This window comes from Trachurus trachurus (genome assembly GCF_905171665.1).
Source record: "Trachurus trachurus genome assembly, chromosome: 1".
Classification (NCBI taxonomy): Eukaryota; Metazoa; Chordata; class Actinopteri; order Carangiformes; family Carangidae; genus Trachurus; species Trachurus trachurus.
The window spans coordinates 8,104,401-8,121,092 of NC_139891.1; the positions used below are offsets into that span (position 1 = coordinate 8,104,401).

The 16,692-nt window shown below is 43.6% G+C and overlaps 1 protein-coding gene across 1 annotated transcript in view; it reads left to right on the forward strand.

Moving 5' to 3' along the window:
• Window positions 1–16,692, forward strand: part of grk4 (G protein-coupled receptor kinase 4) — a 49,194-nt gene that overhangs the window by 17,656 nt on the left and 14,846 nt on the right. Inside the window, exons 3-7 of the mRNA XM_083978652.1 lie at window positions 6,278–6,390; window positions 7,509–7,586; window positions 8,965–9,065; window positions 15,218–15,310; window positions 15,869–15,932. Of these exons, the coding sequence (XP_083834778.1) occupies window positions 6,278–6,390; window positions 7,509–7,586; window positions 8,965–9,065; window positions 15,218–15,310; window positions 15,869–15,932 (449 nt within the window). The remainder of the gene's footprint in view (window positions 1–6,277; window positions 6,391–7,508; window positions 7,587–8,964; window positions 9,066–15,217; window positions 15,311–15,868; window positions 15,933–16,692) is intronic.

A 16,692-nucleotide genomic window follows, 5' to 3' on the forward strand; every position in this document is an offset into this window, starting at 1 on the left:
TATTTGCGATGTCGTATTATTTACCTGACCCACGTTTTACCGGCTTTCTCTCGACTTCTGTGACTAAAATTACACGTTACCGACGGCCATCTGTCCGACTGCACGTGAATGCAGCATCAGTGTAATGCTCCATTCCTCCTCACTGCGTTACCGCGGTGACTTTTCACAGATGCCACCTCGACCTGAGCCGACAGCTCCGGTGTCTCCGCTGAGTTTCCGTGGTTTCCTACCGTCACGCTGCCACTGAACGTAAAAACATGGCGACACCACATGGCAGCCAGCACCGAGCTTACCCGCTCCATGGAGATATGAATGATATGAACGGCTAATTCAGAGCTGAAAGGAACACTTCAGTTTGTTGATGGGGGGATTACTGATTAATGAAAAACAGACTTTTGAACGAAATAATCGAATTTTCGTGAATAGATAAAAAGTTACACAATGTCCCTTTTAAGATTTTATAACATAAAAAAAACAACTACCAAACAAAATAGGGAACAAAAACAAAAAAACAAAGCAAAACATATTATGTTATTACATTTTCTGATTATTCTGTTGTATTTTGTTGTTTGTTTGCATGTATATGTGTCTTCATATCATATATCATCACCTATGGATATAATTATCATAAACTTGAATGTACCTCTATCACCTGCTCCAAACAATGTAAAACGTCAGCTGAGTGTGAGGAAGCGTCATACTTGTCGGATATGTCACATATTAATTGCAGGTTGGATTATAACTTTTGCAGAGGATTTAAAAAAAATAAGCTATATGTGCCTCCCCGTGTGTGTGTGTGTGTGTGTGTGTGTGTGCAGCAGCTGTTGAGGGTTACATACGTCACTATTACATAGACACCATTGCGTAATTTCCCTATCACACCGAGCGCGGGATCAAAATAATCCCCTTCGAGTACTTAAACACACGGACATGCGGGCATGTGCACGCACGCACACACACACGCCCAGGAGACGCGCACGCACGCCCGCGGTGCAGGCACAGCTGATAGAACCTTACAGTATAGCAACTGATAGCTGTGTCTTTGTTGTGTCTTGATAATGTCAGGCATTTGACCTTAGCCTTGACAAGTGTGCAGTACTTCTAGGAAGCCCAGATTACATTATGTGGGCTGCAGCCACTTAGTCTGCCAGCACAAGACCACTCTCCATCTCCTCTTCCTCTCCTTCTGTCTCCCCCTCCACTCTTTATCCTGGTATCCATCCCATAGTTACAGCTCGCATGTGCACCTATACTGTCGCCGAAGTTAGCTCGTTCCACACGCTCCTGAAACCAGAGGTGGTTTTGGATGGAGGCTTAATGATGCTTTGTTGCGTAGCAGCAGCAGCAGCAGCAGCAGCAGCAGCAGCAGCGGTGGTGGGGAGTGTTGGCCAATGCTCAGGTCTCTCTGCCCCCGAAAGTGTGCACACACGCACGCACACACACATGCAGCCATCGCACACGCTCACATTTGTGCAAATTCAGCCAATCGTTCCCTGTCGTCACTAACTCACCTAAATTAGGCTTTTAATGAAGTTGTAATTTCAGCTGACTTCACCGGCGCGGACAGGTGCTAGTCTACTCTAGTCAGTCCTCTCATTTCCAGTCCCATCTTTCTTTGACACCTTGCTGTCTTATACCCCCCCCCCCCCTCTTTCTTTCACAGTTGTTTTTCCTTAGGCCTGGGGAGAGAGGATTCTCTTACACAAAGAGGAAAGTTTTCATTGGTGGAATGCTGGCCTACGTTCTCATATTCAAATGACTTGGAGCCTGGAATCAGCTCGGACACACACGCACACTCATACACGAGTACATGCTCCCACTCACTTATCCAGAGCCAGGCTACAGAAACGTTCTCACCTGAAAAACACCATAAAAAAGAGCATTTGGAAAACCTTGTTCAAGACACAGGCAAGATAAAAGGAAAGTGTGCAAGATATGATGCATATAGTCTTATACAGACATGACGTGTGAATTCTCATCTGATACCATTTTTCTTCTCCTTCCTGATACCTGAACTTGTGTATCGGCTAACACCAGATGCCTGCAGTGTAAGTTCAGTAGTCCAGTCAGTCCAAAGACATGCGCACTGGGTGAACTGGTGACTCCAACCTGCCCACAGGTGTGAGTGTGAGAGAGAGAGAGTGGTTGTTTATCTCTTTACATCACAATGTGATGCTGTAAGGATACCTGGTGTAGCAGATGGATGCTAATTGGTGTTTGTCACATCAAACAGTGACCAGTTTCACCGTCACACAGCAGAGGGCGGGGCCTAACAACCGCTGGAGTGACAGGGGACTCTATAGTACTGGATGGAAACCACCAAACCTGTTTGTGGGCAAGAAGCTGAAACCAAGAGGCCTCATGTAAACTAGAGCGTTGACAGTCTTTATGTAATCACGTACAATGGGAGTTAAAGGATAATTACCATTTTTTACAATCTGGACCTTATTTCTAGCATAAAATACGATCATTTACTCACCCAGATAACTTTGGTGTCATTACGAGTCCTTCTGACGAAATTAGCTCCAGCCGAGAGCCGCGTATATCCGTATAATGCGAGTACACGGGCCACGCAATGCAGCCTCTAAATAACACATTATCTGCCGCGAAACTCTTTCATTCACCAATATTTTGTTGTGTTGTTGTAGTCCGGGGTTAACTGTTATCAACATCCGGGGTCTGTAGGTTGACCTACTAACCTCTGACCTGATGATATCATCTCCGACCGCTGCCCGGCTCATTCTGGTAATAATCATTCTTCTTCGGCATTCAGGTCCATTTTTAGCGCAACTAGCCGGAGCTTTAGTAAGTCCAGGTTGCGGAGAGGAAGCCTGTGGAAGCTGAACTTCATCCAGCTGCTCATTTTGTTCTGACAAGTCGGAAACATGCAGAAACAAACCATAGTATTAGCAGTAGCAACTAGCCGCACCACGCTGCTGCATTCAGAGATGACATCATCCAGGTCAGAGGTTAGTAGGTCAACCTACAGACCCCGGATGTTGGTAACGGCTAACCCCGGACTCAGAGGGGAATAGCACTAGCGTATCATAACAAAATATTGGTGAAAAGAACGAGTTTCACGGTAGATAATGTGTTATTTAGAGGCTGCATTCTACTGCCCTGTAGACTCGCATTATACGGATATACGCGGCTCTCGGCTGGATCTAATTTCGTCGGAACGACTTGTAATGACACCAAAGTTATCTGGGTGAGTAAATGATCGTATTTTATGCTAGAAATAAGGTCCAGATTGTAAAAAAACGGTAATTATCCTTAAAGTAAAATTGGGGTAAAAAAGAAAAAAGCTCACACACATCCAAAGTGCAGTAGGTGCTGGGTCCGACAAAAAAAGAGGACTCGCAACACCGTCTTCTCCCGAAATAGAAAATATATTTATTCAAGGGCTACATATTATATATATATATATATATATATATATATATATATATATATATATATATATATATATATATATATATATATATATATATATATATATATATATATATATATATAAAAAGAGACAACGTTTCGAGCGATTCAATGATTTGAACAGTTACATTCAGGTGCTTCCAAGATTGCCTTGCCTTGCCCCCCCCCTTGCCTTCTCATATAGTTTTTTTGAGGGGTCCACATGGGAGTGGTTAGAAAATACACAAACTAGTAACACATGAGATGATCATGAAAACAAGAAATCCTTAAAATTAGTTAAATAGACATTCAATACAATATAGCATTATAAGTATCAGAATAGTCACAAATCAACATATTTAATGAATTATGTAAAATGCCCATGCAAAAATTCAAACTAAAAAAAAGATGTCTGTGTATGATTTAAAATAAAAAAGCAGAGCAGAGAGCGCTTTCTAAGTTAATTTCCTTTCAAACCAGAGTGGAAAAGTTGACTTTGCTGAATTTGCTTTGTTTAGGTTCACACTGCCCAGTTTCAAACAAACCAGCTCATAAACACCAGTCACGTGGATTAACATGCAGCTCCTTTTATTGGGCGAGGCGTCGATAACCTCTCCTGTGATTGTCGGGACATGTGACTTTGAGGGAAGTCGACACGTTTGTTGACGCGGACGTTTAGAGAAATCCACTCTCTGGGGCCATTGTTGAGCTGATAATGAATTATACACACCTCAAACAGCATTGTCCTCACCTGGCTACACCAATCAAACAGTCCAACAGTCTAAACATCTTTTTTTTTTCTTCTTCTCTCCAAATTACCTAAAATTGCATTTGTGCGTGTGTAGCGGTGGGGGGGGAGGGGGAGGGGGGCTTTCCCAGCTCCAGTTTGCAGCTGAACACAGCCGATAGGGAAACACCAAAGCAGGACTCCAATAAGTTGGTGATCAAAAGACGCTGCAGTCGGAGCGAGGCTTTCTGAGAGGCAGCCACACAGCGGAGAGGGAGGCTGTAAAAATCTCATATACCTACGCTCCCATGTTTGCCAACAAACTGATAACTTATGTTTTGCCGTCGTATACTGTATACTGTATGTGTGAATGAGGAGCAGAGGGGAATGCTGGGTAATAAACAGTGCAGCTGGGAGATCTGATTTACTGTTGGAGGTTGTCCTGTAGCTGTCACCACTCGGACGTTTTCACCCCCCCCCCCCCCCCCCCCTTCCCCTCCCTTCTTCTATTCACAAGTACGCAGTTGTACTGTGTGAATGTGTGTGGCCTATTTTTGTTTGTATGTTTATCTTGTATGTATGTTCGTGAGTACCGTGTGTGTGTGTGTGTTCTTACTGTCAGCCGGTGATGGAAAATGTCCTTGGTCTTCTTCCTCATTTGGTACCAGAGGAAATGTGACTCAAATGGACACCATTAGTCCTAATAAGCTGGGGCCAGCTGCACAGACACACACGCAGAAAACATGCAAACACACATACAGAAAACATGGACATACAATGTTGTGTTTTGCTTACAGTGTAAGAAAGAATCCTTTAAAAACAATGTATAGCTTGGTTTTTGAGGTTTCTATAGATGGAGAGGTTATAATAACAAACTTCTCCACAGTCCCTCCTAACATTTGTTTTGTTTGTATTCAAAGATTCTCTCTCCCAGGAGCTTTCACTGGGTGCAAAGGCTAATACATGTCACATATTGTTGTTATATACTAACTAGGAAAGTACATTTTCCATTCCTTGTTTAACAGCCTTTGTTTGTATAACATCAAGTTATGTAAACAGTGTCTTTCATCTTGTGTAGAATATTGTAGCGTAAGCATGAAATGGCTTTCCACGGAGGTGTGGAAAAAAGATGCATTAGTTTCTCTACTTTATAATATACTATGTTTCATTGTTTTATGTGATGGGCTGATTGATAAGGATATGAGATTTAAAGTTGTATGTCCTGTTTTGTCGAGCCGCTGTTTCACTTCTGTTTGGTTTGTTGGACAATGGGTTTGGTGTCTGGGAGCTTTGTCATCCCTGACCTTTTTTTTGTACAGATGAAACATTTATTTTATTAACGCTCAACTTAATTTACCATTGAAAACTAACTTTGTCTTTCTAAATGCTGAAGAAAAGTCTTGTGTTTCTTTTGTTCAATGACTAGTCAAACAAGTTTACTATCCACTTCAGTAATAAGCATCGGTTTAGCTTGTATGGAGACCTATAGGTTCATGTTTTAGCTTTCAAACAAACAAAACAGTTGCTTTTAAAACAACACAATTACGGTAATAATTGTGATGGGAATATCTTTTGTACCTCTCTGACTCAGGAAGCTTCCTTTTACAAATGCAGATAATTTAAATTACACATGACTGCAAACATGAAACAGGACATGAGACTAAGAGGTGTCCATGGGTTTGTTGATAAAATAACAGTATAATAGTACAATTTCCCAAGAACCAAACCAAGATATCCTCTATCACTCCACTGCAAAGCAGTAGCTCCCAGTTTTACTAACATGAAGCAAAATCTACTTGAGATGATCCTCTGGTTGCATATCAGTGAGTTATGAGTAATTGCAGTCATGTCAGATTCATTTCGCCTTCTGAATTTGTTTCACTGGCATATTTTTTGGAGGCCTTTAGTGATGAGAGCTGTGCAGAGATTCCTGAAAGAGTCAGAAAAATAAAGATCCATTTATGCAGTGAAATTCGTTTGATCGTTATTTTCCACTATAAATTTTAAGACTAATTCTTAACTTGTGGGCCTCAGATCCTGAGTCAGCTCTTGTTATGGTGCATTTTTCTGGTGTAATAATGTTTCTCTATCTATCTGTCTGCCCCCCCCCCCTCTTTCTTTTTTTTTTTTGCTTTTTAGAGAGGGACTACACCAGCTTGTGTGAGAAGCAGCCCATTGGTCGGCTGTTATTCCGTCAGTACTGTGACACCAGGCCAGAGCTGAAGCGCTGCATTGAGTTTATGGATGCTGTGGTAAGACTATTAGCAACTGCTCGGCTTATTCTGTGATTTCCTATAACATTCATTCTTTCAGACATCCTTTTTTCTACTCGTCTGTCCCCGTTTTTCTCCCCCGGGACTGACCTGATTCAGCCCCTGCAGCGCGGCGAGGAATAGCAGAGGAAAAGTCAGGGCTTGGTCCTCTGCCTGCTCTTGGCAGTAGCACAAAGTGACGGGTGGGTGGGGTTGGTGTGTGTGTGTATGGTGGTGGTGGGGGGGGTGATTAGCAACCTAGACAGGCTGTCAGAGAGCAGACCCCTCCCCTTCCTCCATGCACTCCTCCATGAGGTCAAGCCCACGTCAGAGGCAGGTCTCCTGGGTGAGCAGGCAAACACAGGCCCGAGCTTGTGTCTAGGCCCCTGGAGGTATGCGAGAAAGGAAAACAGGGGGGGAATCATGCTTATTTAATAAGAACCTACATTAGTCTTTTTCAAGGTAGGCAGACAGGAGTGTATGTACGTGCAACGGGGAGTCGCACGTACCGACACAAGGTGACAAAACTGCGAGGAACGAAACGTTTCCAGCGCCCAGCTAACCCGCCGTTTAAGTCCCACTGAGAACTTGATGCCTTTGGCTGTGATGTGCAGCAGCAGCCACGGCTCGGTCCCCATTCCTCTCCGCCGAGCATGTTTTCAAACAAAACATACGACTGGAAACAGTCAAAGTCCAGACCATCTCTCTGCCTACAGCCATATTTGACCAAAAACACAATCTGTGATGGTGCGATCGGGTGAAATCCGAGGCGTCATCCTGGTAGGGCGACAGATGTAACGAGCAAAGCGCGAAGGCAAACACGGTTGCCAGTTTGCTGCTTTCACTAAGACGAGATGATTTTGTCATCTCGAGGATCTCCATTCGTCTGAGGTCCCACTCTCCCACTCGTGTTTCCAATTTTTTCCCCTTCTTGTCTCTTAGTAACCACCCCCCATCCTTCCCTCCAGCTCTTCCTCCCTTGTCTCACCCTTCCTCTCTCCTCTTGCCTTCTGCTGCCTGTCTCTCTGACCTTATTTGGAGAGATATTAAAGATGGCTGAATGAGCATGGCTTCCTCTACTGGTGTGGCCACTCACACTTTTTGTTCTCCTCTGACAGGCCATGTACCAGCTAGCCCCTGACGAGAAGAGGAGGGACTGTGGACTGAATGTTTTAGACACATACTTTAATAATGGGGTAAGATGCACTCACACTCGAGTCACTGCAAAACTGGCTGTTCTGGAGAAACTACTACTATTTTAGTAGTAGTTTAAGAAAACGTTGGCTCAAATCCTAGCATCCTGTATGAATTCAAAAGTCTACGATTGCAACCTTAGCATCTGCAGCTTGTGTTTTACTGGCATTTACCTGGCCCTTTCTGTAACAGTATCTGGCTGGTTTTACACCTCTGTCCTGGTTTTCTGTGTTGGTTAATGAGCATAGCTGGTCCAAGCTCATCTGGATTACATTTTTTCATAAAAATTATAATGCATGGCTAGAATACAGGAAATATCACAAAAACAGGAAACGGTTTATTAAAATTGTGTGGTTTAGCTTTTAAAGCGATAGTTCAATATTTTGGCAAATTTGTCTATTGCCATAATCCCTATAGTCTTAGCAGTAGGTGCATTACCTTTAATTGTCGGTGCAAGCTGTTTTTCGATCGGCGGGGCAGAGCAGCAAGCTGCTCAGCTAACACAATGGAGGCGCACGGTACTTTCGCCTGTCCCTCATCAAACTCATCAAATACACAATCCAACAACTCCGCAAAACACTCTCGTGGACAAGTTGTGACCTGCACATTGACAAGCCGGAACTACATTCCAGACACGGCTGCTGGGCGGAGCGACTTCAAAAACGCAAGTAGTTCAGAGTATTTGCTTCATATATACAGTACGTTTACGTTATTATTTCATAGCATGGCGAATGTGCAGGTCACAACTTGTCCACAAGAGCGTTTGCGGAGTTGTTGGATTCTATATTTGATGAGTTTTGAGGGAAATGCGAAAGTACTGTTTCGTTAGCAGCTTACGTTTCTGCCCTGCCGATCTCAAAACAGCTTGCACCGACATAAACTATTAATTATTGACAATAGGGATTATGGCAATGGGCGAATTTGCCAAAATGTTGAACTATCCCTTTAAATGTATAATCTTCTCCCATACATTTCAGTTTCACCCTAACCACATATAGAGTTATATATATTTTTTGTACAACTTCTCACTAAACTAAATTGGTGGTTGTCATGGTGAAGACAGGGGACCCCAAAGGCGTTCTTCAAGAAGAGGAATCATTCATTTCCCCTAGATAGGTAACCCACTGATGGGATAAATGACTATTTTAGTCATCAGTTACAAGCATTTTCAGTTATTAAATAGAAGTAAAAACATTGTCCGATTGTGTTCCTGGGACAAAACATTGCACTGCAGTGAATCAGAGCAAATAAACCAGGTTTGTTAAAGGCAGACCAGAAGATGTCAGCTGGGTCCACAGTGTTGATGTCATGAGACTGACGTTACACCAACATCTCACTTTGTTTCTGTTCCTCTGTGTCTGTCTGTGTCTGTCTCTGAAGTCGGCAGCCCATCTGCCGGACGTACCCCAGGATGTAGTCGCTGGGTGCCGGGAGAGGCTGGAGCAGAGTCCGTGTAAGGAGCTCTTCAATGACTGCACCAAGTAAGCCTCCTCCTCCCCCCACACAGCCTCCTCTCCTCCACAGCGCCGACTCACCTGCGTCAACTGTCCGACGTTGGAGCGGTTAATGAGGGTCTTGTTGGGTTTTTAGTGTTTTTGTTTTCCTCTCTGATGGAGTCTGCCCGTCAAAGTGCAGCAACCAACAGAATCCTGTTCCTTCAGGAGCCAGGAGTGTGTTTGTGGACTCTGTGGACGAGTGCACCCTGTCACTGGTGATGATGAGGCAGCTGGCACCTGGAGTGCAATAACACACACACACACACACACACACACACACACACACACACACACACACACACACACATAGACTTGCAAAAACACACGCACAGTGAAGGCGAATGAAAAAGAGCAGTGGGCAGAGAGAGCATCCGGATGGCTGGCATGAAAACAACAGTCACCTCAGTGTTCCCCGTATACAAACACACACACAAACACACAGATTCTTACACACACACACACACACACACACACACACACACACACACACACACACACACACACACACACACACACACACACACACACACACACACACACACACACACACACACACACACACACACACACACACACAGACCTGCAGGTGTTTCTGCTTCCTGCTCTGAGAGCCAGGAGAAGCAAACAGACTGGGGATTATTACCCCCAAATGTACTTCTCATTGCACAGATACACACACACTCACACACTCACACAACTCGATGTAATTTTTTATTAACCAAATAATTTAACTCTGTCACTCTGAGTGCTCTGCTGTTGTCCATGACTTCATCTGTATGCATTTGGGTTTTACAGACAGTGTCATGTTGTCTGTTTCCTGTATTGCTCACCTCTGATGCGCTGTTGTAGGCTGATTACATTACGAGCGGTTAATGACTGAACGGCACTGCGCGATGAATGATGATTGGTCGGTCCCCGAAAATGATGGCCGGACGTCATCAGCTGTTTTGCTTATTTGCAGATTATTAAAGGGAGTTTAGGTCCGTGGGTGGAGAACTGTGATGCGAGCAAAAGCCATGTTTGCTTCTGTCAAACAGCACCTGTAGAACCTGGGGCAGAACTAATAATGATGTGTAAGAACAAGGAACATTTTGTGCTTATTTTCTAAACAGATTTTTGTTAATTTGCGGCTGGATGGATGTGTGAGAGGAGGTGAAGTCACGCCGAAACTACAAATATGTGTGTCATTCAGATTTAACTGAATGATGATCTGGAGAAGGAGCGTGCATCTTGAGGCAAACTGTGCCTCACACCTCTGGTACACACACAGCAAACTGCCATGCCTCACATTTTATTTTATGATGTTGAATTGTCAGGGGAAACATTACTATGAAACAGAGAAGAAAATCTGCATGACATAGATATATTGCATCAGTTCATAGGATGTACAGTCCAGTACGATCCACCCGTCGTCAAGTCAACTGGCCCAGGTTTCCTTAGTCCTGGCAGGAGCTGCAGATCTGCAAAGTGTCAGCTTTTAGCCACACAGGCGGATGGATTTGGATTGGAAACGCTGCAACCAGCCCCTGATTCACTCGCGCTTCCCTCTGGGGAATCCCGGAATCTGCCAGAAGGAGCTCAGGAGAAGTGGGAATTGTGGATGGGAAAACATTCAGTTATGTTCTCAGCCCGCACTCATGTTTTGGTAAAACACACGCAGAGAGCTGCTCCAGAGCTGGATTTATTAAATCAATAACCCATATGCTTCAGGAGACTTGCTTAAGCTGTGACGATGTGCTGTGGCCAAAAACTTCTTTGAAACCGTGATGAGTTCCTTTCCAGTGTGATTCTCACAAAGATTTACAGACCAGGTGGATCGTCGTGACTGTGGTGTTTTGTTCAGGTTATCTGTGGTTTGTTAACACATCCTGATTTTCCTGTTTGTTGAGACGATTTGCTCCAGGCGCAGCGGTGCAGAAACACGCCGCCGCCACCACCACCACCACCACCACCACCGCATTCAAACCTGTTGTTGACCGGACGAACAAAAACAAAAGAGCAGCAGCAGCGGAGCGATATGACAGGAGAGGGCTGACTTGGGGAAAACCCACGGAGAAGCGATCAAAGGAGGGCGAAAAAAAAGGAGAAATTTGGAAAAGTGAGGAGAAGTGGAAAGAGCGTGTTAAGGAGAGTTGGGGGTGGGGGGGGCAGCAGAGTGTACAAACACAGAACAACACAGACACGTGTTTGTTGAACGCCTCGCAGCAACAGCTCCCATGTTTTTTTTGTTTTTTGTTTTGAATGGGATTCCTGTTCAAGTTCTGTCATCACTCCTTCCACTATCATTATTATTTATATTCCGTGGTGGAATTCAGATTTTCTTCGATTTCTTTATTCCGATATGTCAGGGTTTAGTCACTTGTTTTTTTTTCCCAGGGAGAAAGCCTGTAGGAAAGCGTGGTGCTACACGTGGTAACGTGACTTTTGGCAGAGCCACGCACCCACTAGCAGAGACGTATTAGCTCACTCATGGGTTTTCTTCTGCTGCAGTGGAACATAGGGTTATGTCATCCCTAGAGTAGAGTGTGGCCGGCCGCAGAGAGTGCATGTGTGCATCTTAACAGAGCTATCTCTGCTGATCCTCCTCCCACCTTTCTTGTCCTCTCCCACTCCCTTTTGTGTAATAAAAGCCATATTGTGGCTTTGTTCCAAGGTGCTTTCAGACAGACATAGTTCTGGTTCTGGTTCTAGTCTCAGAACCTCGGTGCTTTCTGGTGAACCAGCAGCGTTCACACCAGTTTAAGTGGAACCAAAGTTGGCATAATGGTAGGCTACTCTGTGTAAACACAACAGTGGGTATATTTTTGTGTTGTTGCCGTCTCTGTAATCTTTCTTCAGTTTAGTAATTATGTGGTCTGGTGTTGGAGTGAACCCAGCCTTGGCCATCTTTTTAACAAGTTCAAAGATAAGAATGACTTTACTTTATTGAGGCCTGAAGGGAAATTCATACAACTTGTTCTTTCTTGTTCTGCTTTCTAGCTTTTCTTGAAATTCTGTCAATGCCCAAATCACCACCAAACATTTTAGTTTCCTCAGCAGACCACGACAAATATTTTTTCAGTCAGTCGCTGCCTTCTCCTGCTCCTTCCTGCTCCTTCCTGCTCCTTCCTGCTCATCTTCACAGCCTAGAATAAGACACACCCACTTTTCAGGTTCTGAACCTGTTATTTCTTTCAGTCTGAACGCACCGGCCGGTTCAAAATTGGGTTCGGGAACTGGAACCGACACGGAGCCCTGCCGGTGTGAAACCCCTCTGATGCCCCCCCTCCTTAAGCGACCGGGCTCAGTTTTGTCTCGTAAGACTGGGCAGCGTTCACTGACCTGATAAGTCAACACGGATAAGAGAGTGATCTGACAGATATACAGTGTACAGAGAGTGAGGGAAACAGTTGTCTGTATTTTAAACTATTTAAATTGAATGTTTTTTTAAACTGATTGCTTTGATTGAGATGATTTTAGTATAAACTTCTCAGAACACGGTTCTGCCTCTGTGAAGAACCCTGGTCTTGTCAGCAGCAGAGACGGTGGTGGATGCTCGGCTCATGTGCCGAGGCAACCGAGTCCCATGATGACATAATTCAGTTTTCTTTTACACAGCAGAGGGTGCTCCCCTGGTGGAAACTCTCTACTCTCGGGCCTTTTTGCCAAGAACAGCCACCCCAGTGCTGTTGGTAACCACAGGCAGCTTTCCTCATCCTCCTTAGTGATGAAGTAATATGGTCAAGGAAAATCTCCTGGCCAAATATGAGCATCTCTTTCAGCGTTGGGGTATTAGAGGAGGGAGCTTTTGGTTTGTAGCTTTTGGTTTTCTAGTCATGTGCTGCAGGCCGAAGGCAGAAGAGACTGTGATCACACTGCTCGGTCGGTGGTGGAGGAAAAACTGCACCGGTGCAGTTTTCTCTGTTTTGCTCTGTTCTGTTTTGTAACCACATTGTTTGGGATCATAATATGGCACGTTGCCTCTTCAGATGCCTCTGTTAGATTTGTGATCTATGTGGCTGAATCATTGGCTTCTATTGTTAAAGTACTGTTTTATATTAATTACTGAACTAACTGCATCAAAGGCTTTTTTGTTTCTTGTTGTCATTTGTATTTGTCAGAGAACATGCAATAAACTTGACATTTTGTCCCTCAAATGTGAACATTGACCAACATGTAGATCCACTGAACTGTACACTTTGATGAGAGTCCTGAGGAGTTTTGTTGCAGACAAACAAAAGTTCTGTTTACATTCAGATCACGCTGCTGTATGTGTCCTGGGGCTCTAACAAACATCCTGAATTGGTTTCCTTATGCAACATTTGAAAAATATGTAAATCCTGCATTGTTTACAGCCATGTTTTCCTGGCAACAGGCTTCTTCCTCTTTGGTCTTTGTTTGCGTGCCACCACACCAACTGCCAATCAACAGAGTGGTATGAAACCGATGGCAAATCACCCTGGCACAGAACAAACAAAACCAGGAGGCCCGGTTGTAAAACACTACGAAGTGGTCAGAAGCTCCAACTTTGATTTAATAGATGAAATGAAATGTAGAAATTGTCGACTTCGTCTGATCTGTTCTGGCTTCTCTTCCTTTGCAGCTTGAATATTTTCATCTGTAGACAGTAGATATTTAAGGCACCACAGAAACAATAATAATGATGATAAGAATAATTTACACAGGCAAAAGTTTGGGCACCCTGCATAGTTAATACCTAGTAGCCCCTCTTTGGAAACTATCAAAATTTCTGTTCATGTGACCAGTTCAGCAAGTGGAAGATGAAATGATCTCCAAAAGGCATAACGTTACAGATGACACATTCCCTTTACATTTTAAACTATAATATATTATAATATATAATTTTTTTTTTCTTTTCATCTTTTACATTTTCAAAATGACAGAAAATGAAAAGATCCCACAGCAAAAGTTTGACCACCCTGCATAGTTAGTACCTAGTAGCCCCTCTTTGGAAACTATCACAACATGTAAATAGTAAATATCTTGTCTGATACCTTGGTCAAAGTTATCTGAGAGCTCAAGTCTCTGGGGTTTCCCATTCTTTTGCAGGGTGCTGCTTTGTTTCCCCTTTTCACTCTAAAACTGTAGAAAACAAAAATAATACACTGATATTGCTTAGAATATTGCAAAAGAGTGTTTCATGTTTAATGTTATGCCTTTTAGAGATCATTTCATCTTCCACTTACTGTAGGCCAGACATTTTGACCAGGGGTGCCCAAACTCTTCCATGCCACTGTATAAACCCTACAAACCCTACAGTGTAGCTGTTGTAGGTGTGTCTCATTACAGTTTAGCTTGTGTGTGTGTGTCTGGTTCAACAGTGTTTAAATGGACACGGTGTCCGAGTCAAACAACATCTGCGGTCAAGAAGTGGTAGTTAGAAAGGAGCCTGAGATGAGAGGCCGACGGGGTCGTGTCAGAGAGTCATGTTTTAACAACACTCAGTGGAGTGATGGTTGACACATGTGACCTTTCATGACCCCCTGCTCTCCTCAAAGAGCTCTGCTCCGGTGTTGTCTCGGCTCCAGGAGCAGGAATGCTACAAGATGAAGGCTTTTTTTTTGTTTTACTTTGATTGCTATTGTCTGTGTGTGTAACAGAAGTCAGATAGATTCAGACAGACTCACACCCACATTCACTTAACAAGTATGGTAAGATTAGATGTTCTACTCAACCTAAAAGCCAGCCCCCCCCCCCCCGCCCGCTCCTCTGTCTCTCCAAATCCCGTTTCCTGGTTGGATTGAGTGGAATGTCTCTGTTCAAAGGCATTTTTTCATTTTTCACAGTGGCGTATCGACACCGACTTTTTGTTTTCCCTCTTTCCACTGAGAGCGGCTTTGAACCGTAACACAACCAGCGACGCCTGAAAATACACACACAGACACACAGTATGTATACAAATATGCACGCGCACACGTGATTAAGGGAGTAGTCTGATAAAGAGGATGTGTTTTTGAAGTGGTTGCGAGGGTTAGAAGGTGTTCTCTGGAGAACGCAGCTGTCTGTCTGTCTGTCTGGAAGATATCTCACACAATTGTTTTTTTCCCCCAGTATGTTTCTCAGGTTGCAACATCCCTATTAGCTTGTTCTTAAAATGTTCAATGCTCTCCTCTCTCTCTCTCCCTCCCTTCCTGCAGAATAGTTCGTGATTATCTGAGTGGAACTCCATTTTCCTTATACCAGGAGTCCATGTACTTCTCTCGCTTCCTGCAGTGGAAATGGTTGGAGAGGTGGGTCGTCGGTGCAGATTACACCCTTGTTAAAGCCAACATGCGAGCAATTCCTCTTTCTTACATAACAATGACACCTGTGATCTTAAACACATTGAATGTTCACTGCTCACGTTATTATCCCCTATTGCTCTTCTTGCACTCTGTCTCATTTAAACTTCCAGCACATGTCCAAACGTCAATTAGTATTTATTATATTCCAACAGTAATTGTATATTGACAAAGTGATAGTAGAAGTACTTTCAAACATAAACATACCAGTATAAACTGTATTGGACCATAGAGCAGGAGCAGTGTTTGCACCAAAACACAAAGGTGGCGCCTCCAATCAGTGTTTCTGTGTGACTGGTAAATAATTGATGATGCTTTGCATAATGGCTGGGTGGAAACAGCAGCCATCAGGGTGGATTAATAATATATTAGAGCATTAGTCTGTCTGCAGCGTCATGTGGTCTGTGAGAATGACATAACCAATCAGTTATTTTACGTCTCCTTATTTTTGTCTCCCTCTTTATCTCTCTCCCTCTCTCTCTCTCATTCCTCTATCCTTCGCTGCAGGCAACCAGTAACCAAAAATACCTTCAGACATTATAGAGTACTAGGAAAAGGTGGATTTGGCGAGGTGAGTGTCGTTGCAGTCAAGACATAAAGTTGGAATAATAGTGAGGATTTACCCAGGTTGTTTTAGTTTATGAACCAACATGAGGTTCCTTCACACAAATCAAATGTTGATGTTGAATATATATGTTGCCACAACTCGTATTAAATGCAGGGTTAAAGGGATAGTTCAACATTTTTGCCATAATCCCTATAGTTTTAGGAGTAGGTTCGTTACCTTTAATTGTCGGTGCAAGCGATTTTTAGATCGGCGGAGCAGAGAAGTGAGCTGCTCAGAGCTACGCTACGGAGGCTAATGGAATTTCTTGGTTTCCCTCATCAAACTCATCAAATACACAATCCAACAACGTTACAAGACGAAGTTGTTTTCGAAGCAAATCCAGAGCCGGTGTCGTGCCGAAAAGAGACTGCTTGCCGAAAACTGCCTCCGACGGGAACGTGCATCAACGGTTTTGCATGAATTTACCTCGAAGACAACTCTGTCTCGTAACGTTCCGTTATTATCTCATAGCGTGGTGAATGTGCAGGTCACAACTTGTCCACCAGAGCGTTTTGGAGTTGTTGGATTGTGTATTTGATGAGTTTGATGAGGGAAACCAAGAAATCCCATGAGCCTCCGTAGCGTAGCTCTAAGCAGCTTGTGGCTCTGCTCCGCCATTCTAAAATTAACTTGCACTGACAAATAAAGGTAACGAACCTACTGCTAAAACTATAGGGATTATGGCAAAAATGCTGAACTATCCCTTTAATATAGCCATGTTCAT